The sequence below is a fragment of the Centrocercus urophasianus genome, unplaced genomic scaffold, assembly GCF_019232065.1.
Source record: "Centrocercus urophasianus isolate 14NV4802_14NV808 unplaced genomic scaffold, USGS_Curo_1.0 seq_10, whole genome shotgun sequence".
NCBI lineage: Eukaryota > Metazoa > Chordata > Aves > Galliformes > Phasianidae > Centrocercus > Centrocercus urophasianus.
The window spans coordinates 93,353,282-93,377,696 of record NW_024884142.1 but is presented as its reverse complement, the minus strand read 5'-3'; the positions used below and the strand labels follow the sequence as shown (position 1 = coordinate 93,377,696).

Here is a 24,415-nt window from a genome sequence, read left to right as displayed (position 1 = left end):
GGCAACCTGTTCCAGTGCATCACCACCCTCTGTGTGAAAACTTTCCTCCTAATATCTAACCTAAACTTGTCCTCAGTTTAAATCATTCCCCCTTATCCTGTCACTATCCACTCTCATAAAATGTCATTCCCTCTCCTGGTGATAAGCTCCCTTCAAATACTGGAACACCTAGTTAATATTTTTTTAAAGGAGACATCAGGCCCTGACGAAAAGTTAAGTCAATTCAGAACTTGAAGAGAAACGGGTACAAGAAGTTCTTACAAGTATCCTGGCACCTTTCCCCTTAATTCTCAAGAAAACTGATCACATCTGCCTTTGCTATACAAATACAAACCAGAAGATATTTCCTTAGACCACAAAGGAAATTTGTCAGAGGGTCAGGGCTTGAAGCCAGAGCTCCTGAGTTTCAGCATCATAATAAAAAACTCATCCTTCTTTCTTTTTTCTTTTTTCTTTTTTTGTCTTTCTAACTCCACCAAAATGGAAGAAATTGAAGCAATCTTTTTACGGCTGTTTCTACAGATAGCAATAAGTAAACTGATGAAACATTAAAATTTTACAAGAAGCTATTAGGGTGAAACTCACAAAGCATAAGGCATTATAGCTGCATGCAAGCTTGTGTACTTTCTAAAGATAGCAGAGTCACACTATTCTTACGTTTAAATGAAAAATGCACAATAAATCTGGGGGAGAGCATGATGCCCTTTCAGGTACACAACTCAGGAATCATGCCAGGCCTAACAGTAAAGGAAGCAGCCACCTCTGAGAAAGAAAATATTTTCATTTATGCACTATTAAACAGTGAAATGTACAGAGAAAGTAAATACAATTAGAACTGTGATGATACGGTTATTAGTAATGCCTTTCTACTCTGAAGGTCTGACTTTAAAAGGCAACACGTGCAGCTGCATATGAAAAATAACTCTTTAATCTTTACAAATGGTGTCCCTTAAAACCAATTCCCTTTTGTATTTTGATTTACAAGTACAATGAATAGAAGTTACGGCATTTCCATTCAAAATGGTGATAGCATTGAATATTTGCTAGGCAAAATAATTCCACCTGACTACAAAATGCTGAAGGAAGGCATTTTAGGATCCTACAGCTGATGTTCCATTGGCATTCCATTGTGAGGCACCCATCATACCATAACAGAAACAAGGCACATCTCTGCCTGCACTGCTGAGGACCTCTTTTCCCTGACAGAACTGTAATGCTGTTCACAGAAAAGCTGCTGTGGGGGTTGCTTTACACCCAGATTCCCACTTAGGTCAGCTAATAAGCTGCATGATGTGCCCCTCAGCAGTTAAGAGGGAATAAGGAGAGATCAGGAAGGACACAGAATTATATTTAAAAAAAGAAAGCATCAGTTAATCTACATGACTGCAAAAATGATCAAGAAACATACTTGTAAGCTTACTCCTCTCCTCTTCTTCTTAGTTTTCCAAAAAAAACCATAGTATGTTTAGTCTCAGCACTGATACACTTTCCATTTCTGGACAAAGCATGCACTGTCCTCAGTAACATACCCGTACTGTGCTGCAGATAACTTTTTTCTGAGGTCACACATTCAGGCAGTTAAATATAAACCTTCAAAATGACTTTAAATGCCTCTGCTTGAATAGAGTGGGATGAATTCGGATGCTGGGGGCTTTAAAAAAAAATAATCAAAAAGATGAAGAAAAAAGTAAAACGCAAGAATCACAGTCAGGAAAAGAGATAAAACAGCATACTGTTGCTCAGCCTGAGACGTTCGATGCTCCTCACTAGGTCTAAATTCTCCATCTCATTAGGCTGAGATGCTTTACACTGAGATAAAGCCGGAGAGGAACTGAGTTCTACAGAGTTGTGATTATCCAGGCTAGTTGCCTGGATACGTCAACTCACTTTGCAAAGTGTCTGACAAATGCCACTGTGAAGATTTAGATGCAAAGCAGCAATGTGCAGCAGACGCAACAAACACAAATGACATCCCGTGAGTAGAATGACTGCAGAACACCCTCTGACACAGAGACATTGGTTCCCACAGTACAGACACACAGAGAATAAAGATTTGCCACCAAGTATGAATTGCAAAAACAAACAAGTCCTCTTTACATTCAGAGAACAGACTCGCAGCTAGCATACCCTCATCCAAAAAGGGTTTAACTGTCAAGAATGAGTTGCCCACAAAAAATGCCAACAGTACGCTTGAAAACTCAGCCAAAATTGCTCCTATTAACGCCAATGGCATGCAGTGAAAACTGTTTTGTGTAAGATAAATAACTTAATTGAATGAAGTTATTCTGTCTCTCTTACAGAAAACAGCATTTGCTTTATTTTTACAAATAGCTGCACTTTATTAGTATTGATTATACTGGGAGACACTACACTACATTCGGAGAGCACACGCTTGTTCTCCCTGCTTACTCACATACGCCTTTGAGAAACATACAGCATGAGAAATGTATACTACTTCCTTGAAAAGTGACCTTAATATCTACAACCATCTTTATGGTGAGGAGCCATTAAAAATTCATTCACTCTGAGCAAACTCTCTCTGTCGTGTCTATTCATATTAATATCTCTGAATACTTTCCTAGTATTAGGAGCACTGCACAAGTCCTGGGTATTTTGTTCTTCTTCCACAGTGTGTTCTACTTTATGTTCTTTCCTGTGGGCAACTTGTCAAGGCAAACAGGGTGACGGAAAATGTCTACAGTCCAAGCAGATGGGGGGCTTTGTATGTATTGTCTTCTTCAGAACTTTCTTCCCACTTTTGATTTGGAGCAAAAATAGACATCTCGCTCACACACAGCTCTATTCCTGTCCCAGGAATGAGTTAAAATAGATCATACTCCTCAGCAGGGAGAGGAACAATGGTTTGTTCATCGGTACAGGTTATACAAGAAAGGTGATAGGTACCCTTTGTGTGTAGCGTTTCCATCCTGAAGACCTCAGGACTTGCTATGTCAGCACGCTCACCACACATGATGCTATTTTTATTGACTGAAATAAATTATCCACAGACAAAATCCTGCAAGTTCTGGGTTGGATTTTTTACTAAAGACAAAACTCTCTTCAAACAGAAAGTTTTCTGCAAAATGTATTGCTGATCCTTCACTGTTTAGCAAAATAATAAATAATTTGCCTTTGTCTCTTTATCTTGCCTGATTAATTCATTAGAAAGATCATAGAATCATAGAATATCCGAAGTTGGAAGGGATTCACACATTTCTTCCAAAAACCCAAACCCTATATCTGAGAGCACTAACCAAACACTCTCTGAGTTCCAGCATTGGAGCTATACCCACTGCCCTGGGCAGGCTGTTCCATGCTCACTGCCCTCTTCACCTAGATCCTTCACCAACTTGTGATCAATCAAAGCCCCCAGATCCGTCCCCATGGGGCTGCTCTCCAGCCTCTCATCTCCCAGTCTGTACATACATCTCGGGTTGCCCTTTTCCAGCCACAGAATCCAGCACTCCACTTGTTTAGCTTCATACGACTGAATGAACAATCGGTCAGCTCTATAGGCTGTCAAGTATCATGCTTTTAATCTTCCTTATCCATAGTCTCATAAGCAAAATACCTACTTTGTTTAGTGGAACACAGCTGAAATCACATAAAATAATAAAATACAGAGAAAAGTGTCTCATTGTTACTTCGCTTAACTAGCACACACAGCCTAATAAGAAAGAGAATCTCCACCAAATATTTACATTTATTTGGATACACAAAAGCTTGTTTGAAGTTGCAATGAAATACCTGATTCTCCCAGATACCAGAGTGGTCAGAAGCCATTTAAGGAACAGCACCTGAAAAATTGATCATACTTTTATCTTTTTCCTCTGGATATGAGTGTGAGCATTTTAAAAGCAAATATCCTTTCTCCTATCAAATATATGCTATATATACTTTCCAAAAAGCATCATGAGCACCAAACACAACTAACTCAACTGGCAGTTTTTGGGAAAACAGCAACTTCCAAACCAGGAAGCATATGAACAGCACATCCTCCACTGTTCTCAAGCCGCCAATTAGACTTGTGCTGACACAGTTCATACAGAAATATGCTGGCCTAATGCCATATGATCCCATGTCTCACTCTGGTGAGTGGGGCATTTCCATCCTTTCACATAACAAACTGTACATTTGCATTTCAGATATGTTTTGAAATAACCACCACCAGAAGTGGAAAAGTTGAAAAATCCCACTTTTCATTTAGTCTGGCACCATACAAAGACACAAAACATCGTTCATGCCCTCTGGTCAGGCCTTCCTCTGATCTGAATGTCCCAGCTGACTGCTGCCAGGAGGCAGCAGCTGGCTCCTGATTGTGCTGCTGCTGGTGCAAGAGAAATAAGGACACAGCACACTGAACATGCGAGCACCAACAAGATTAGTCTGAGCAGTGTGTTCCTGTGTGCATAAAAGAGCCTGGATACTCTTTGCACCGCACAGACAGTGGCCAAGATGAGGTCTTCTACTTGACTGACATACTTAGCACATTTTATGTCCAGCAAACATTTGTGTTTACTGTCATAGCTCACGATATATTTTCAGGTCACTGGTACTCTTTCTAGCTGCCCAGTTTCCATGACAAGAACTTTTCTCAGTTCATCTATTAGCTATTGCTGAGGGAAACATTCACAGAGATATGAATTGCAGATGGATAGCTCTTTCCAATTTAATTCTCCACTCCCCTGACAGTTTCTTTTCTCCCTCACAGTCTTTCTCAGTTATTGAGATCTCTTCTCCATAGACATCACTGATTTGAAATACAGAAATAAATGACGAAACAAGGAGTCTTATTACTTCTTCTTGTACTAAAATAAAATAAAAAATATTTTTCATTATTTTAGTGAAGGCTAGCTCACCAATGCAAATGCTGAGTTTATCTATTGAACTTCTAATAAACAGGGATTTACCTTCAGATATTACAATGATGAACCTGAACAGATACAACCACCATCCTTACAAACACTAACTATATTATCTCATTTAATATTGACATGTCTCTTCCCAGTAATACACAGTGAAAATCTTGTACTAGGGTCAAGATGAGATCTTTAGTGAATTTGAAAGCATTTACTGTTGTTTCAGAAAGATGTCAGCTTGACCACAAATCATATATTCAGGATAAAGGTATGCCTTGTGTTTTCACCTTCAGAGTGCTGTTCAAACATGAGACCTCTGTAGAGCACTTTAAAATACTAAATGCACATAGTCCTGTTCAAGATGGTGACAGGAGGATGGAATCAAGACGGGAGAAACTTGACCTGCTCATGGAACAGCTGCAGGTTATGAAAGACCCCCTAGGAAAGACGTTAGCAGTCATGCCAATACATAACCTTAGTGAGTGTAACCTATGTTTTTGTCCTCTTCCTAGATAACTTATGTAAAATTGGATAACACCCAACTGGAAGAAACAAGTATAGATGTAAGAGTTAGTAAAGTGAAGGAAGGTCATGAATGGCATCCTGCAAAGGTCTTCACAAGGCCTGAAAACCATAAAAAATGATCTAGGAATGGAGTGAGGAGCAAGATGACAACTGTCCATGATTACCAGAACAGTAAGACAAGAGTTGGATAAAAAGTTGCAAAAATGGAAGGACTTCATTCTTTGCACATTTATTTAAGCTGTGGAGCATTTTGCTACAGGATACTGCTGGTGGTAGATGAAGAAATGTATAGATTCATGTAAGTAAAACACGAGAAGAAGTTTGACTACCAAAACATGACACCACTCAAGGTGTGCCTGAGCCAGATAGAGTTGTAGGAACACCTCTCTCTCCACTGAGATGCACATCAGAAAAGCAAAAAAAACCACCACCACAACACAGCCAGCATAGGATGGCTCTGCCAAAATGGGACTCACCATTTGACATGCTCACATCAGCAAACAACACTCGTTCTAACACTACTGGGAAAAGGTGATCTCTGTCTCATTGAAGTGTTGAAATTTTCTCTGATATTTGCAGTTAGAGCAAGTGTTTGTATCTCACAGAAGAAAAGGTTGCTCCTTAGGTTAAAACAATTAAAAGATTACTGCCCTCCCTCTGCCAGCACATCAAAAGGTAAAACTGAATCAGGGTTAATGCTTTCAGCATCTCATTCGGACTTTTATTTCATTCCAAAGAATTGGCTCTACAACATATTTCTAAAAATAAATTCCATCAGAACACTTCAGCATTCTTCAATAATGAAAATATTAAAAGAACACTTCAGCTTTCCACAAAGTTTTTTGAGGTCATTTTGCTAATCTTTTTAAAGCCAGGGGAAATATGCTGCCAATGTGAAATTTCAAGTTCTTACAGTCCCTTCAATCTCTACTTTCTTTTCTCTCCAGACCAAAACAGTTTCCTCAAAACCATTTCTCTTTGAAGATTTCTGCTTCCTGCTCATTATATTGGACTGCAGTACATGATCTGCTGCAAAATAGCCAGGGAATCAGGAACTAAATGAGATTGGAGTTTCTTTTCTCATACATAGGTGCTTTAAGAAGCAAGCTACTGACCAATGGACAATATCTCTGCCTCAGCTCACCACCCACGGACACTACAAATTGTCCTCTCCCAAAACACCCACAAAACCCTGAATTTTCTACCAAGAAGTGACAGTAGCAACTGGAATAGACTTGGCCTTGTAATTCTCCTGATGCTTAAAGGCTTACTGTGACCCATTTGCTGTACTATTTCTCTAATTTTTCCTCACCTCCTTCCATGTAAAAACTTGCACAAATATGAGCCAGAGAAACTTTCCTGAGCTCACTCTGCATATCAGAAAAAGGAATCCAGATCACACTGCTCCCACTGGAGGTGTGAAATTAAATTTTTTGTTGGTGGTGGTGGTGGTGGTGGTTTTTTTGCTGAGAGAGATGGAGGAAAAAAGTAAGGACACAGAACAGAACTCTGCTTGAAAACAGAATGAAAATAAATCAGCGGTGAATGGATTAGCTTCAGATCAGACTGCCCAGAGCAGCCTGATCTGGAACAGCACAGCACTCAGGGTTTATGTTCCTTGAATTAGTTTTAATAAATAGAATCAATAGCTCAAATTATGATGAAGGACAAAAGCACAGATCAAATCGATCAAGGCTGTAGCTTATCATTATAAGCCAGGGGGTTTCTTCTCTTGTCTGAAGGAGATAAGGTGGCACAAGAAGCCTCTTGCAGCTTTTTAGTATCTCTCTCAGAACAGCTGTACACAGAGCTGGATGCAGAGCTATAAATGTTTCTGGGTATCCAAACACAAACATAGTTTCCTTTTCTTTTTCTTTTCCTCTACAGGGAAAATAAATAAGTACAATATGAATTCTTCGTTCTGGAAGTGAAAGCAGAAATCTACAGGGAGAACAGAACTAAATGGACAAAGGAGCACAAAGTATCCTTCATTACATGTGGAATTAAATGCAGAAGTGAAGTATTTTTGTTCAGCTCTCTGAAAATGTGTCCTTTTGTATGTTAGCTTAGGTTAGGAAGGGTTGTTGGGATTAGAAGTTTCCTCTCACCCAAAAAGCTGGCCAACGTTTATCCACCAGAGGGGAGCAAGAAGGAATTAAGTTTGATCAGCATGAGGGATTTGCACCTGAATAGCTTGCTTTCTTCATTTCTGTTTCTTGCATAGGAGCTTTGCTTTACACAGGGACTGCTTAGGTCAATCTGAGCTTACAAGCTCCAGAGCCAGGTGACCAAGGAGCATATCAGCAAATGATTCCTACTCTGTGTTGGACATAATCACCCGGACACACTGCTGCTCACAACAAGGGCTGGTCACCAGTTCTATCAAAGCAAGGTAGGGGTACAGCTCAGAGATACTGCTGGTACACAACATGCTCTGATCTCCCCTAAAAGGACAGGAAAGAATGAAGAATCCCAGCTGCTTTCCTTCTCTGGGTAACAGGGCGATGACCCTATCTCACACAAGCTTATTTTGATTAATAGTGGCCTCCTCCCCCATACTGAAGCTGAGGAAAAGCACATTGCAGCTCCAAACAGCTTTTCAAATCTCAGTTGAGCTCCAGGTCACCAACCCTGGGTCTGGATGTGAGTGCTTATACTGTTTAGCAAAAGGACATCACCATGAGCTACTTATTCATTGCAAAGTTTTTAACACAAACACCGAAGCATTAACGTGAGTGCAGCACAGAAAACTAAAACACTTAACAAAAAAAAAATAAAAAATAAAAAATAAAAAAACACTACTTTTCCCCCTTTCAATATAGCCTTCTTATTAAAGTTAAGCCAAGTCCAAACGAAGAGCCGTGAATTTATTTAAACAAATACTGTGTAACTGAAGAGGTTTTTGGCACACCGCATGACACCCCAGAGGTGTGAGAACAATGCCTGGCACTGATAACCTTCACTAACTCCCTTTCATCCTCTGGCTGAAAAGCTTGCATTGGTTACACGGGCTTTGTGCCCACATATAGTACATAAGAGTCTTTTTCATTGCTGTAGCTGAATTATAGATAAACAGTGAAAGGGGAATAATAACCTTATTATAATGGAATATGTGACAGATGTACTACTGAGCATCATTCACACACTCCAGTGATAGTTCAAAGCTGATCTAGAATAGCCGGACACCTTGCAAATAAATATTCAAAGAGGTTTTAATCTTCAAGAACATAACACTGAATATCTGACAGAAATTTCGGCTTAGATCTATAAGCAGTTTTTATTACATTTCCATCAGAAGCAGATTTCATGTTTTATAGCAAGCAGTGCCATTGCAGAAGGCAGGGAACTTCCCTGACAAAAGACGACAGTGATTAACTGCAAGCCCCACAAATATTTTGAATATATTTGATACTGAAACCTCTACTCTCTTTCTATCCCCCTGACACTTCGTATTAAAGCTTCAATACAGAAATAAACATTTCCAGCAGGCGCAAAGTATGAGGCAGCACATCTCACCACTCCAAAGACATTTGCTTAATTAAAAGTAATGATAACTTGCTGTGACAGAAGGTAATTAAAGGAGTATAAATTGTATAGTGACTTCATTTTGTCTAATACTCTCTTTTTATATACACATTTATTCAGAAGTAGTATGAGAGAAATGTTGCCAAGACTCCTTGGCTTTCATTAGTTGATGCTTCAATATTGATTACTAAGTATTAAAGCAATGCATTAGAAGACCAGGCCCAACAATATTGCACAATCCAATAGAAATCAATGGGACTTTCTCCACTGATTTTTCAGTGGGTACTGAAGAGACCTTTTACCAAATGCATGAGCTTGAATAGTGGGAACAGAGGCTAACTAATCAGCAACATAATGATAATCTGTCTATGCAAAGATGGAATCATTCTGATCAGAGTCCATAATGAAAGAATGACTTGTCCTCACATTCTTCTCCAGTGACATCCACAGTCAGCAGATGTACTGCACATTAAGTGCTGCACACCTTATCTAGCTGATGGAATCCGCTGCAAGAGACTTGGTTAACTATGTTTGGTTTTGCCTTTGGGCTAGTAGAAATGACGGTCAGTGTCACCACCAAACCTGAAACGTCATTGTTAAGTCTCACACTTACCCTTCCAGAATCATTATGTATATTCAGATCCATTTCAAAGGTCTGTATCATCACTTTAAAACTTCTAATTACAGCTTCTTTACACAATCGCCTTTTTCTTTTTTTTTCTTTTTTAAATGTCTTACATGGTGAAAGGTCTCTTAATTTAAAGACAGTTTTACAAAAAATGAAAGAATAAGTGAATTTTATCACTGATAAAATGTGCCACTAATTGCTCTCTCTTAAGCTGCTGGGTTACACATATTGCTCAGTATTTCAGCATTTCTGATAATTTCATCTTGCTACCCAATCACTTTTTCTTCCCCTTTTCTTCCCTTTTAAATGTAACATCTATATCTATTCCTGAAAATAATTTGTGAAAATAACAGGCGTGATTCTGGCTATTCTCTCCCACTTTCTCAGATGAAGGCACACTTTGTGGTGATGAGAAAATGGACATTTGCTTTGAGCTTGACAGTTGTAAAGAACGTTTATTTCCTAGGGCTTTGTTTATTTGACTGCAGTGTTTAAAAATTACTATGTGCTGCTTTTGGCAAAAGCGCTACTGCTATTATCATTCATCAAACGAATATTTAGGGTCCATATACTGAATTGCAAAAAAAGTAACTATGCAATGAACGTACAGAAAGAAACAACTGACATATTGTCTGCCTTTGTGTATGCTTTTTGATATTCCTGCCTCCTTCATTCAAGGATAATCCCCCGAAATTCACAGATGTATCATCTGCTTTATCTGCCATAGGTAGCCTCTAACATAGAGAATATTGCTATTTCAGCATTAAGATGGCAGGGAACTGTTAGCCATTGATTTGACACCTTCCCATGCCCCTCCACCCAGAAAGTATTTTCAGCCACCATCTCCTCAATAAGATTCATGGAGTTTTCTTTTTAAATAACCATTTGGGTGAACATATAAGCCAAGCATAATTTGGAAGCATGCTGTTAGGCATGCTAGCACAGTAGCACAGCCATTGGATTTTGTGACAACAGCTACTGAAGTACAGATACTGCTGTTGGAAGGATTCAGTGCCATAGAAACTCCCATAGTGATGTTATTCTTAATGCCCAAGGTGAACTTTCAGCCTCTATATAGCCTAGGTACGCTGTTTTCAATCTTTGGAGTGCTTTAGGAAAAGTAGTTAACAATATATTGAAGATTCATGCCTTATGGATTTGTGGGCTTCTAGGATCAAAAGCCCACATGAATCCAGAGTTTGGACAAACGAAACATTGAATCTGTCTGTACAGTATAAGCTAAAGCCTAAAGCTGTTCATAAAATTGGGATACAAGCATGTCATGCACTACAGAAATGTATGCATTCCTTTCTACCATTAACACTGTAGAGATGTATTCTAGCTAGCAAGGCTATTAGCACTGCTAATAAATACAATGGCCTGCTTTCCCTCCAAAGCAGAGCTTAGTGAGGTTTTTGTGGAATGCAAAATATCTTTGGGCAGATGAGAGCAGGAACTTCTGAAGCAGTCCCTGCCTCATTCCCTATTTTAGCTGATAACCACAATTACGTTCCTTCAGCCCGGAGGACACCAAACATGAATCTATACCTGGAACCAAGGCCACCTTTTGGCAATCTGACAGATTAAAAAATAAAAATAAAAAAACTCTCTCAAAGCCTTGACCAAGACTCTCCGCAATGGAGCACTTCTCCCAGACAGTATGCACACCTCTGTCAGACAAACAAAATGGCAAGCAATAACTGCTGCAAGTCTACAGTCCTGAAGCTACAAGGCTGCCCCTGCCAGAACAAGACACCAGTATGACCAAAAGGGAAAGTACTCCTCAGTGGATGCTCTTGAAGAAAGTGCCTTCTCATGGCTTGGGCAGATATATGGTTCACAGGGTGAAAAACAGGTTGGACACATGTGGACACATGATGATGCAGCAGTACTATGATAGCAATAATGTATTTGATGAGAAAACACCCTGAAACTGCATGTGCATTGCTGGAAAGCTACAAAAATAGCAGTTATGACTCACTACTTAGATTCAAAAGAACAGCCATTTCTTTTTGCTGAGCATAAAGGCTTTTCATTGTAAGAAAGTTAGGAGAAAGCAATATGAGTGTGCAAGATATTTTTTGTTTATTTGAGCATGGGAATACATTGCCACAGGATTGTGGTCTGGTGAATAAGATCCTGAAGGGGCTGTAGTCCCAGCTGCCCCTCTGATTCCCTCTGTTACCCTGTAACTTGGGAAATGACCTGTCTTTTACACCTTATAGCTTTACCATTTCTGAAATTATTAAAATTGTATTTTAGCTACTTAAAAGGAACGCTGTGAAATCTGTTAATATTTACAGAAATCTTTGCAAACACTAAGAATATCCCAACATCTCCGTGCACCTTACTAAAATCATTAAAATCCCAACTCACGACTTTAAATACATTTTATCAGGTCTGTATTTCGTTTGTACTTTCAGAAACCTTTTTATTTTTCCTTGGAGTTGTTTCTGTGCAGTGCAATAGTAGAAAGTCCTGAATCTGCAAATACATACAGATGGGTAGTTCCACACCTATGATTTGTCCCACTGCAACGCAACAGAGCTGCTTGGGCAAAGCAATTAGGATGTGTACAAATATTTGTGGAATGAAATTCTACATTTTCTTGTAGGGTATTCCTCTAAGGGGTCACTACCATGAAGAACATAGTCTAGTCTTCAACCACCATGGCAACAATATACTGCAAATAGGAGATTTATAACTCCTGGGATTCAGATACAATGGACATTTTTCCAAACCAGCAATTCCACCTAGAGAGTCGTCCTGTTGGGACATTTCTTGTACTGCTGTCATTTTCTTACACAATCTGTACTTCTTTTATGACTCTCCACTTGCCAAAGCAACAACAACAAAAGGTTTCCATAGTATCTTTAGTGGCCAAAGAAAACTTCAAGGATGAAGCAAGTTTTTCAGCATCAAACCTATGCCTCCTAACAGTACTGGGGTTGCAAGGTGAGGAGATTTACAGACTCTGTGCTTACACCTTGCTTGCTCAGAAATTTCTGTATACCATAAATATTCCAGCTGTGAGACTAGGCTCTAAGAAAAGACTTCAGCATTGATTATTTCCCAGTAGTTAAAGAAGGAGAAAAGGGATTTGGCTGATTGTGCTCATTTTCTGCACTTGTGAGGATGGAAATGCCAGAGAATACAGCATGGGTTGTAACTCCCACTACTGGAGTTAAGTTTTCTTTCTTGAATAGATGACTGTTTTTGCTCTCTTAGATTTGAGTGCTTCCTGTTAAATAGCATGTCCTCCAACATGTTTACTGGGCTACAAAAGGCAACAGCCCGATTTATTTATGGTATGCAATTGTGTAAGTTAAAAAAGAAATCAAAGCAAAAGTCGGCACAGAAATCCACAGTTCTCAAAACCAATGTGGGCAAGACTGTTACACCGGGCATCATTTCTAAATGTGAGGTATAGCACAGAATATACAACCAATAAAAGACTCTGGTTTATTACAGAAAACTGCTAAAATCCCTAATCTGCCCACATGACAATCCCCTTTAATGAAGAAAACCATACCAAAGTACACACCACTTTTTCTACTTCCTTTTCCAATCTTCACAGACTAACTTCATATCCTTATTAAACATAACTAATTACCACTTCAAATCGAAAAATGTTTGCTCAGCATCACTTTAACACACATGCCCTCCTTATGCCACTCAAACAAAGGGTGCAACAAACTCAGAAAACTTGGATTTTTTTTCCCCACCCAATATCCATGTGCATAGAGCTTTTGGAAAACCACTGAAGATTCACAGATTGTGTACGAAAAGCATCACAACAGAAATCAGATCCACATTTCCCTCATATAGGGAAATGTAAGGTCACCAGGAAAGTTACCAGGACAGTCTTGCGTAGGCTTTCACAAAATGGGATTTCTAGGCAAAATATGTGAACATGCTGACTAGCAACTGCATTCTTGTGTAGATAAGATGGTGTACAGAGTGGAAAGCTTCAGCTCGCAGCACACCAAGCAACAGCACGTTCAAAGTCCAGGCTGCCCTGACCTTATCAAATTTAGAATGTGTTAAAGATAGAGCGTTATTTAGCCAGTACAGGCAAAAATATGGGTTCAGAAAGCCTGAAAGTTATGGAAACATATCAATGAAAAACAAGGAGTAGTTTGTGCATGGTTGGATTGAAGGTAGTTTTCATTTGAAGCAGGAACATATCTCCCTTTGCATGTAATAAAGCTGTAAATTCTCTTCTGGCTACCTAGGAACAAATGCATCAAACTGGCCTGATAAGGTAATGAAAGATAAGAAGCATCCATATATTTCAGACTGAGCTCCCAAAGTGCATGAGGATGTTTCGAAGAAAACATTAAATAAAAAGAACAAATCACAAGCTTGCCTGTCCCTACATGCTAAAAAAGAAAGAAGCTGCACCAAAAGAAAGGCAGCAGTTGGGCTCCTTATTATAATTTATGCAAGACAATTAAAATAAATATTTTTTTCTACACTCTTACATGAAATCCAGGCTTGATTCTGACCTATAATTTGGAATAAGCTTCATTTTAAAGACTTGCATTTCACTGATAATAAGAGCAGTCTCATCAAACTGTAGGAAGAGGCTGAGAAATAATTTGCAGGCTCTGCCTGGAAAGGTCAATATCTTAAACAAAGGAAAGTGACTTTTCCTACCACAGTTTCACCTCTCATAGCATAAAACTAATACGCCATTATGAAAAACAATACCTGCATTTTGTGCCCAAAGAGTCCTGTTTAACAAAAGCACACACAAATAGATTGCCAACCCACTGCCACCACAAACACACTGCTGGCAACGCCACTGCCATACAGTGAAAACGAACTCAGCTCTTGCCACTGAAGTTAATGAAGCTATGATGATTTAAATTAGCTGTGAACCTATCCCAATTATCTTTCAGCTTGCCTGCACAAGGACACTCAGGAAAGTTAAGAGAACTAAATAAAAAGCTGTCAAGCTAGAGGAGACCGTATAAAGTACAGGGAGCTCTACATGTGTTTCTTCCATTCCTCAGTGAGGTGACTGAGTTTGTTCCTCTTTGCTACACTGTGTAATTTGGTTCAGTTTCACTGGACCCCCTTCCATATATATACTGCAGGCACTTAGAGCAGTTATTCACCTCAAGACAGTATATTCACTGGAGATCTTCTTTGATATGACTACACTGCCTGTTTTTTTAGCATCCCTCATCTATTCTCTTATTTTCCATCCTTGTTAAGCTAAGCTCTCCACATACCTAATGTTTTGAGCAATGTTCCCAGCTCAGTGAGACCCTCCTTGGCTACTGGGAAGAAAACCCTCAAGCTGTGCAGTAGACTTTCTCCTGCAGGCCTATCAGGCGACACATTTAATGGGTGAATAATTGCAGAATTAAGCAGGGAACTTTTGGAATCACCTTCCAATGGAAATCTTCAACATACATCACAAAATACCACTGGTAAAGTTTTAAGAGAAATGGCTTAGGTTTGAAGGGGTTAACAAGACTTATTTATTTATTCAGTACTGTAGTGCTGGTATAACTTTGCTGAAGGCCAGATCCAGAAAATGATTAACTGAAATTCCCCAAATGTCATTTATAAACTAGAGCGAGGAGCTGAAGGTGCAGTGCATGGACAAACACACACAGAGAGAAAACTGAGGAGCTCTGCATGGCTTCGTGACACCGACAGCACAGCAGCTTATTCCCTGTTGGGTTGGAACATGAGGCACAAACACTCACCTTTCTGCATCCACCTCAGCATAAACACCTTGAGCTCCTTATGACTGAAGGGTAAGACACACCATTCTGAGCAAAGGAAAATTGGCTGCTGCAAGACACTGGTGAATTCAGAATTCTTCATACCTGCTATTTTAATCCATATTTTTATCAGAGTGATAAAAGATGGATCTATATCCTTCATTATTATGTCCCCTAAAATTAACAACTTCTCCCTTTTAACCATATTTTAATTTGAAAGCTACCCATTTCTGACCTTAACAGAACTCTCTTGCTCAACCTTGGTGCCTACCAGCTCACATCTTACAAATCACATTACCAGCAAACTCTTCTAGGATATAATTAAATGAGACGAGATTTGAATGGGGACACATCCAAGATGCAGACATCTTGTTCAAGACAAAAGAAAGAGGCACAACAGCTACAAATGGCTATGTTCAATTTTCCAAATGCTTTAGAAAAAAACACTGATATTAATGCCATTCAATAAACAAGTTATGATTCTTTATAAGTAGATGTAAAACAGGTCATGTCTAAAATGTCAAACTGGGAGACTTTATTTTGAGACACAGAGATGAGAAATACCAGGAACCCCATTCATCTGCTGGGAAGTGACATAAGCCCAGTTCTTTTTGTGCTTAGGACAGTGTTTCAGCTAATGTAAATGTAAACATGTGCTTTACCAGTTGATTTTTATACAAATCTTTGATTCTGAGCATCATTTTTACCGTAAATATTTTTCTAATCCACACAAACACAAAAAGACAGACGAAGAATAGGAAAGTTCCTCATCAATTAGGTCCCTAACCAATATTTCTCTCCTCGGTTTTGTTATTCCAAAGAATTGTTTGCCTTTTTACGAATTATGGATCTCAGAGATCACAAGCCAGTGCCTACGTAAGTTTTTCTTTCTAAACTGGAATCTTTTTAAACCTCCTACAATGAAGACGTGCATGTGACAGTCACGTTGTATGACTTAAATGCTTCAGAGTAACAACTAAGAGAGTGAAGAGTAAAACCATTGGTTTGGTTGGAGAACAGCAGAAACACCTTCTGTCCTAAGGATACCTGTTTGAACAGGCAGAGAATCCAGATGGAGCTGGATGCAAATTTATGCCTCACAGGGAACCAGACAGAAGCTGCTGGAAAGTCTAGATTTGTGCAGCAGGAGTCTCCATAGCTGACCCCAAGGGCTCATGCTGAGACCTTTTGTAAAGTCTCAGTGTCATATGCAAACAAAAAAACAAGTCTTGTCTTTCACTCTGTTTCCCTGGAAAAACTTAGTGACATAACAAGTCAAACACGGCCACAGCATTCTAAGTGAATGCATTCCCATTTCAAAGATGCTTTAGATACACATGTACACACCTATACATCTTCAGACTAGATCATGCATTTCAGTCATTACAAGTCAGGTGGAAGTCATGTATTCATTGCCACGTTACCACAAATAAGCCAGCAGAGCATGGTGCAGCATGAAAGCCCCTTGTATTGCACACAGTGCACATCCCTATGTTGAAATGCTTCTCAGTCTGTGAAAACTGGATGTTTTTACAGAGATATGTACTTGGCAAGTTATACTAGCTGAGGATCTGCCCTACAGGGTTTATTATCCCTCTTTAGTGTCACTTGCTTCCTGGAGACTTTATTGTCTTCTTATGCTCTGCTTATTTCTTTTTATCCTCCCAATGGAAACACCAAATACAGAACCCAACACCCAACATATGCACTGGACCTCTCCAGCACTGTACAATTGGTGATTGCACACCAAGCTCTAGAGTGTTCAGCTTCAAAGTGTGAACTGGTCATAAACTTGAAAAGGGAAGAACGTAACACTAGCCATAGACTTTTTCTACATTAACAGAAGTAATGCTGGTTAAAAAGGAAAAGTTTTTTTAAAAATGTGGCTTCAGTTAGCATACAATACAAAATGCTCTGCTGTGCAAATATTACCATCCCTGTCTGATAACGTGTAGATTTATTGATTAACTGCATAATGCACTTGAAAGCTTCACAGGTCTTTTTGTTAGCTGTGTTTCTTCTCTCCACACTCTGTAGTAAGGTCAATCCACCTGTATAAACACCTGAATAAGAGCTGTAATTGCTTAAAAATTTCAACCTTCTGTGTGAAAGCATAACAAAAATCTAATTGCAGCTGTCACTGGGAGTGTTGCAGCTCCCATTCACATCATTCATAGCTTGTGTCTCAGGGAAACACATCTGACTCACTTGGTTTATAACATAGAACTTGTTATTTCGAGGCAGCCACAGTTCTAGTGGGCAGACACCTACTCAGCCTTGACTTGATAATCTAAAATAAATAACCTTGAGCAGTGGTACAAAAACACCTATGCAGAGGGCAAGAAAAACCCCACTGTTTATGGTTTGCAGATACATGGGAGAAAGGCTTCTACATAACATACATTTAAACGGCTCTGCCAGTGGCTAAACTGGTTAGTGAAGATAGAGAAGGTATTTTAAAGTACAAAACACTATGATCAAGGCTTGCTCTTATTAATTTTGCCTGCAATTTCCCTCTCTTTCAGGCAGCATTGTGACAGATGGGTGCAAAATGACGGGCTGTCTCCAGTGTCAGTTATTTCAGTCATCTTAGCTACTCCTTTCTAGAACTGGCAGCATTCTCAGGCTGAAGCCTCTGGCTTACTAACACATTAAACAGTTCCTCATGGGGGAACTTTTAATTGGCTGAATAACACCATTTGCAAGGTTTCTTTGAGTAGCCTTCATTCTCCAGAGATGTTTCTTACAACATTTCCATGGCTCAGAAAGAGGCAAGCAGAAGGCACCTGTTGGTCCACCTCTCCCGGCTGCTGTGGGCTAAGAAGGACTGATCATTGTGTCAGTGATGTTTAGAAGCAACTGTAAATAAGGAAATCAACTAAGCTGGAGACAGTTTCTCCTTGTAATGAATACAGCATGAACAAATTTGATTTCCTAATACCTTTTAAAAATAACACCAATTATAAGATGCAGACAAAACACTGATGCTAATATTTCTGTCACGTAACCCTGTAGGAATGCAAGCAGAATTGGACAAAGCAACCCTTTTCCATTACCCTTACAAAGCTGCCCTGTACCGTTGCTTTATTTTGTTGGAGATATATTCTACTGCCCAAATGGGTACACCTAACTGCTGGGCCACATCTCTCTACTTTCATGGGGTAGTGTAAGTGTGATTTAAGGCACTCAGATCAGAAGCTCAAAAGCAAGGAAGGGTACAGTTAGAGATGAGTAAGTTTCTCCCAGCATCTCTAGCTGTATTCCCATTTGCTACACACATAATTCTGCTTAAAGGACTTTTGATAAATTCCTGAAAGGATCCCCTCTATTAAAGAACAAGCTGTTTGTATTTGTATAACTTTCTCAAAGCAAGATCTCTATGGACTAAACAAAACCTTAGTAAATAATAAGGATGGTCTACAAAGCTTGATACAGCATCTTAAAACTCCTTGAATTCTTCAAGGAGCGAGCTATCACAGGTGATGAATCAGTTGTCCCCCTTTCTCACTCTGCAGGCACAATAGTTATAGTATAATAGTTAATCTTCTGACACAAATGAACTTAAATTCCCCATCTGAACTTTCTGCCTCTCTATGCTCATGGATTGCTCCCAGTACAGTAAGCCACAGCCTCACGTATTTGTCAAAAGTTCACCATCTATCTATTTATATACCTATCCACCTATAGAAAAGCCAAAATACATTCCTTTGCAACTCTTCTTCCAAGGAAAGGTTATAAAATAGAACAGCTAATAAGAACCATCTGCTCCTGCAAACTCGTGGGGCAAGCCAGCTGCAAAGGAATCTCAAACAAGCAAGGAGCAGAGCACACACACAGAGGTGCAGCAGTCCTCTCCAGAGCTTTTGCAAAAAGCAGGCATTGCAGAACTGGAAACCTGTGGCTTCCAATCCCTGCTCTGTGTGCCGTTGTTTGGAAATGGCAGCTGCAAACATTCCGCCTGTGCTGCCCTTGCTAAAGCAGGTGCTGAGCCAGGAGCAGAGCCTCTGCTCTCACCCCATGCTGCAAAGCTCACACTCCCTGCTGAGCATAAGCTCTCACTGTCAGGAAATAACTGAAAAAACATCGCAGCAGCGTGTGTTAGTGGCCAATAGGTCAAAAACCTCATAAACCTCCCTCAAGCACAAAAAAATAAAACAAAACAAAAAAACCAAAAAACCCCAAGAACAAACCAACCCAACCCAATCACACAAAAATCAGCTGCAGCAAAGAGCAGCATCACAGCTGGTTGTTTTGTGAGGATTCTTTATTTTCAACCTGAGTTGTTTTTTTTTTTTTACTGTGTAACATAGCTGCTTGCCACTGTCCCAACTTGAGAAATAACTGTAGTGAAACAGAAACACATGGAAGCAGAAGTGCTGGAGTTTTATAGAGCTTTTGTTCTCTCTCCAGTGCTTTCATGTGCATGTTTTTAACAGCTAAAACTAGGAAAGACACCAGGATAAATGAGGAAAGCCTTGATGACCACATAACAGAGAGTAAAAGGATTAAAATAAACGGAAGACCCCTCCTTCACGTCAAGCCATAAACCACATCCAGCACTTTCAGAATGAGTTCTTAGAGAAACAAAGCACTTTGCAGGACCTGTACTTGGCAGGGAGAAGTTTGTGTTCATGTTCTGCAGAGGATGCTTTTCCATTTATCCTCCAGGTGCCACACTGCTTCTAAAGCCCTTTTGATTCCTAGAAGTGTTTTAAAGAAATATGAAGAAAGCATCTTCGCTGTTACCAGCGGTACATTTGCAACAGCACCTGGAGTGGTGAGGTCTTTTTCAGTCTGCTGAAAACAGCCCTACTGGGCACTCAGCTTAGAGGTGCATAGGAAGGCACTTTTCTAGAGTTTCCATCTTATTTTGAACGAAGACCTAATGCTTATCTGTGACCAAACTCCTCAGCCAATGCATCTGGTTTTAGTTTCATGAACACTATACTTTACAGAGTATTTGTGTACAAATTTTTTAACTATGCTGAAATTAATCCCGGGCTACACTGGTTTACAAGGACCAGAATTACCTCCTGAGGAAACAAAAGTTGGTGTAAATGGGAAGAGTCAAGTCAAGAGATTCCAAGTACAATATTTACTGCAAGAAGAGAGGACGCAGCTGATGCTCTCAGTCACACTGACGTTGCAGTCAGCCTGCCTCAGGGAACACACACTTGTGCTGAAACACCAGCAGTTAACAACCTTAACAAACCCCAGCGAAGTTAACAAGGATCTGCTGGAAACAAATCCCATTTTGCTAGCAGGTGCGTTTTGGCAATATAAAACTCTGCTTATTTGCAGAAATAATTATAAACTGCTTTTTTTTTTCTTCAATCCCTAGAAGGCAGACCTTAACTGTGTAATCTAAAGAAACAATCAAAGCAAAATTAAACAAAATTAGCAGTGTATGCCTGGAGCATGGTTCGCCCAAAATCTAGATGACCTAATTCACAGATGGATTTTTTTCCCTCTAGTCATGAGAATGATTTAAACTTTTACTGACCTGTGGCTAATTCAGGCATTTTCTCCAAGACTATTGCAGTCCACTGATTCATTGAGCAAAACAACTGCTTCTTCTGAATAAAACAAAACTTCTGCACTAGGAAAATTGTGGGACAGTAAGCGGGGGTATGGCGTGGTCTGTGAGGTCAAGATAGGGATGTATTTTTCAACTCCCAATGTATCATTCTTCTTTGCATCCTCCCACCAAACTTAAGGATTTATCCAGGATCATTCCTTTCACTTTTGCCAGACAGCTGTGGGTGTAGGCAATGGGGCAATAAAATCTGCTTTAAGAGAAATTAGAAGGAAAACAATTGCTTATGCAGGTGCATGACATTGCATGACTTCTCTTGCTTGCCTGTGCCAGTGACACAGAAAACAGCTGCAATACGGTACTGCTCATGAAAACAAGAAGCTTTAAGATAAACAAAACTCTTCCTCAAGTAATACAATACTGTATCTTTACACAGCCAGCTCCCTCCAAGTCAGTCACGCTGCTTCTCTGATACAGGAGAATCGTCCTCTGAAGCTTATCTCAGTCCTTTCTTTACTGCCTTTGTGATTTCAGAACAGAAAACAATAAGCTGCTTCTTGGCAAGTAAGCCTGAACCTTTGGGAAGGCCCTGCAGCACAGGCAGAAGAACTCACTAGGTTGTTGTAGTAAAACTTGCCTGCCCCAAACATGCTTTGATGGTGTGAGAGCAAGCTGTAAAGAAATCCTACAAAGCTTCAAGTTGCTGTCACAGCACAAAGGAATCCCGTTTAAAATCCAGTCTGTACTTTGTATTACACGGTACTACACCTTCTCTTAACAGAGACCTGAAAGGGAGCATTATAAGAGTAAGGGAGAGGAGCCTCAAGCTGTAATTAACCAAGTGCCAAAGGAAGCACTGTGCTTTTCCACAGCTGGTGTGAAGTTCCCCACTGACCCCCTACAAGCATAGCCGTTGGCTTGCCAAGCAGCAGCTATGTTAAAAGCTGGCAAGAGAGCTGCTTGCACCCTTCCCTCCCTCTACTTACAGTTCTGTGGCATTTGTGGGAATGTCCCGAGGCAGCTGAACCACCTTGCTCTCCTGGCAGATGAATATCCTGCCTGCACAGTGGCACATGTGATGCTGGCAGCAGGAGCAGCTGGCCAGGAGAATCAGCAAGCAGGTAAGACCCAAGGACATCTCTGTCTTCACATTTGTCTCCTTCTCCTCCATCTAGAAGGAAGGAGTGTGAAGACCTCACAGCGCAACTCAGAGACGCCCTTCCTTGAAGGTCCGCCCTAAAAGCTGAGATGGAACACGTGACTCGTGGGAGATGCTTTCTCAGCAAGTTTCAGTTCATGGTCAAAGATCCTTTATGGGCTTACATTAGGATGGAGAGAAGTGAGGCTGATTTTCCATGACAAAACTGTTGCCTAATACTTAAGATTATAATTTTTAAGTATCATTGAAATCACAGGCCCCAGCTGAATGAACCAGAATGCTTTTGGTGCAGTGCGTATCTACAATGGAAAGGGAGCCTTCCATCTCAGCTATGATGTTTTGCACATTTTGTGTGATAAGACTAAGGGACAAGTAAGTACTTTTATGTCTTATAGCCCAGGCATTTTTGCCATTGAAAGAGAGGTAGTATTTATGCTCCCCTTCATAGATCCAAGAATCCTAGCTTTTATGTTGCTCCTAGGCAAAATATATATATATGTGTATATAGTATTTTATAGGGTATATAATCTTTTTCACACGTTAAAAGCTATACAACCCTGAAGCCAGAGCTAAATAACACACCTTCATTTTTAACTGTTATTTTTCTTTATGCACAAGCTGAATTGTCTCTCTTCCTCCCTACCACCTTTAAAGGAATCCAAAAGGAGAAAACACCACAACCCAAATGATCTCTGGAGACCAGTGAGCTAATTTTAACATTGGAAAATAAACAGAATGAATATTCTATACACAACAAGGGGTACATCTTCAAGAAATAGCTTCAAAAACATTATCAGGATCATAAGGCCTGGACACTGAACCCCATCTTTGAGTCCTTATTTATTATTCACTTTTTGACTGAGCAAGATTATCTTCCTTGTTACACGTATTAATTCTTGTGGAAGGGACATTGCTAACACATTCCTGTCACTGAGTCATTCTGCAACAGCCTATCATCAGGGACCAGTTTGTCTACAAGACACTTGAAATGACATTTTAGTGATACAGACTTGTTTCTGGTTTTGTTTTGTTGTAATGGTAAATGGCTGTTCCAGATATGCACAGCTTGTGAGTCATCTGCATGGTACGTGAGCTCACTAGCAGGACTTCCATGGGTAACTGCTGATGTTGACTCACGCTGAAGTACTGAGCAAGCTGAAGAATAACCTTGGTAAAAGCAGCTGTTAAGTTGCTGGGGTTTTGATTGTTTGCTTGTTTCTTTCGTTTAATTCCTCCATAATTATAACTATAAGCAAAGTTAATGAGACACAAGATGGTGTCTTTTCTTTGAAAAGATCCCACCATTCTCACCTTTAAAATAAGTACTGATAAGTAGGTGTTTGAGAGGAGATGATTAAGGTTTTTTAAACTATTCAATTAATTCTTACATAAACCTCACAGTAACCCTAACATTACCAAACATCAGTTATTTTTTCCCCAGTCACTTAAACATACCCCAGATGAGAAAAATGATGTTTACATAGAAAAAGTTAAAAAAAAAAAAAAAAGAAAAAAAATCATGACAATGACTCTTTCCAACACTGGAATGTTTGTAATGAATTGTAAAAGGATTAAATTAGCTGTATGTATAAAATGCAAAGTCCATTCTGTTAAGGCTTCTTTATAGCATCATAAGAACGAGAGTGACCACTAGAGGAAAGAGTGACCCATTCTTTTAATATACATGTATATGAAATATGGAATATATGGGATAAAAAAAGATTGGGTGAGGGGATTGGTTTTCCCCTCTGCTCTGAACTGTGTGGCCTCACCTCCAGCAGTAGGTGTGGGTCTGGGTGCCACAGCACGAAAAGGACATAAAGCTTTAGAGAGCATCCACAGGAAGGCTACGAAGGTAGAGAAGGGCCCAAAGGATTGCATGCATGAGGAGTGCTGAGGATCCTGTGTTTGTCCAGCCCAGAGCAGAGCAGGCTGTGGGGAGGCCTCATGGCAGCCAACAGCTCCTCACAGGGAGCAGACAAGTGTAAGCCATCCCTTAAATCTGAAATACATCACTATAAACAGCCCATGAAATGGATAGTAGTTTTTACAACAAAGTTGAGAAACTGGTAACATTCCCTGAATGTCAAAATAAATGACATCAAGATGAAGACGTAGCAATTTGATCAACTCTGGATTTCATATATCAAACTACAAAATTTGTTCCGGATCTTAGTAAAAATTCTATATGCAGAAGCTGGAAGATTGAAAAAATATCACTGGAGTCAGAAGGGATCTTTTCAATTATTAATGACTTTCAAAACTATGCCAAGCATGCTTCATTTTAACACAACTGGTGAAACACAGACATTTTAAAACACTGGGTCAGGGCCAACAACAAATTATGAGTTTAATAAAGAAGCGGAGGGAGGTTGGCTCCTTCCTTTTTGTTTAGTGAGGCATTTTCATCAGAACGGTACACACTGCTCCACTTTCATTTAC

At 39.7% G+C, this 24,415-nt stretch overlaps 1 protein-coding gene across 1 annotated transcript in view; it reads right to left on the bottom strand.

Annotated features, from left to right (window-relative positions):
* LOC122163053 (follicle-stimulating hormone receptor) overlaps positions 1–22,000 on the bottom strand; it is a 76,747-nt gene extending 54,747 nt beyond the window's left edge. Inside the window, exon 1 of the mRNA XM_042823887.1 lies at positions 21,801–22,000. Coding sequence (XP_042679821.1) covers positions 21,801–21,985 — 185 coding nt within the window. The 5' untranslated portion in view covers positions 21,986–22,000. The remainder of the gene's footprint in view (positions 1–21,800) is intronic.
* Between the last annotated feature and the right edge of the window lie 2,415 nt (positions 22,001–24,415).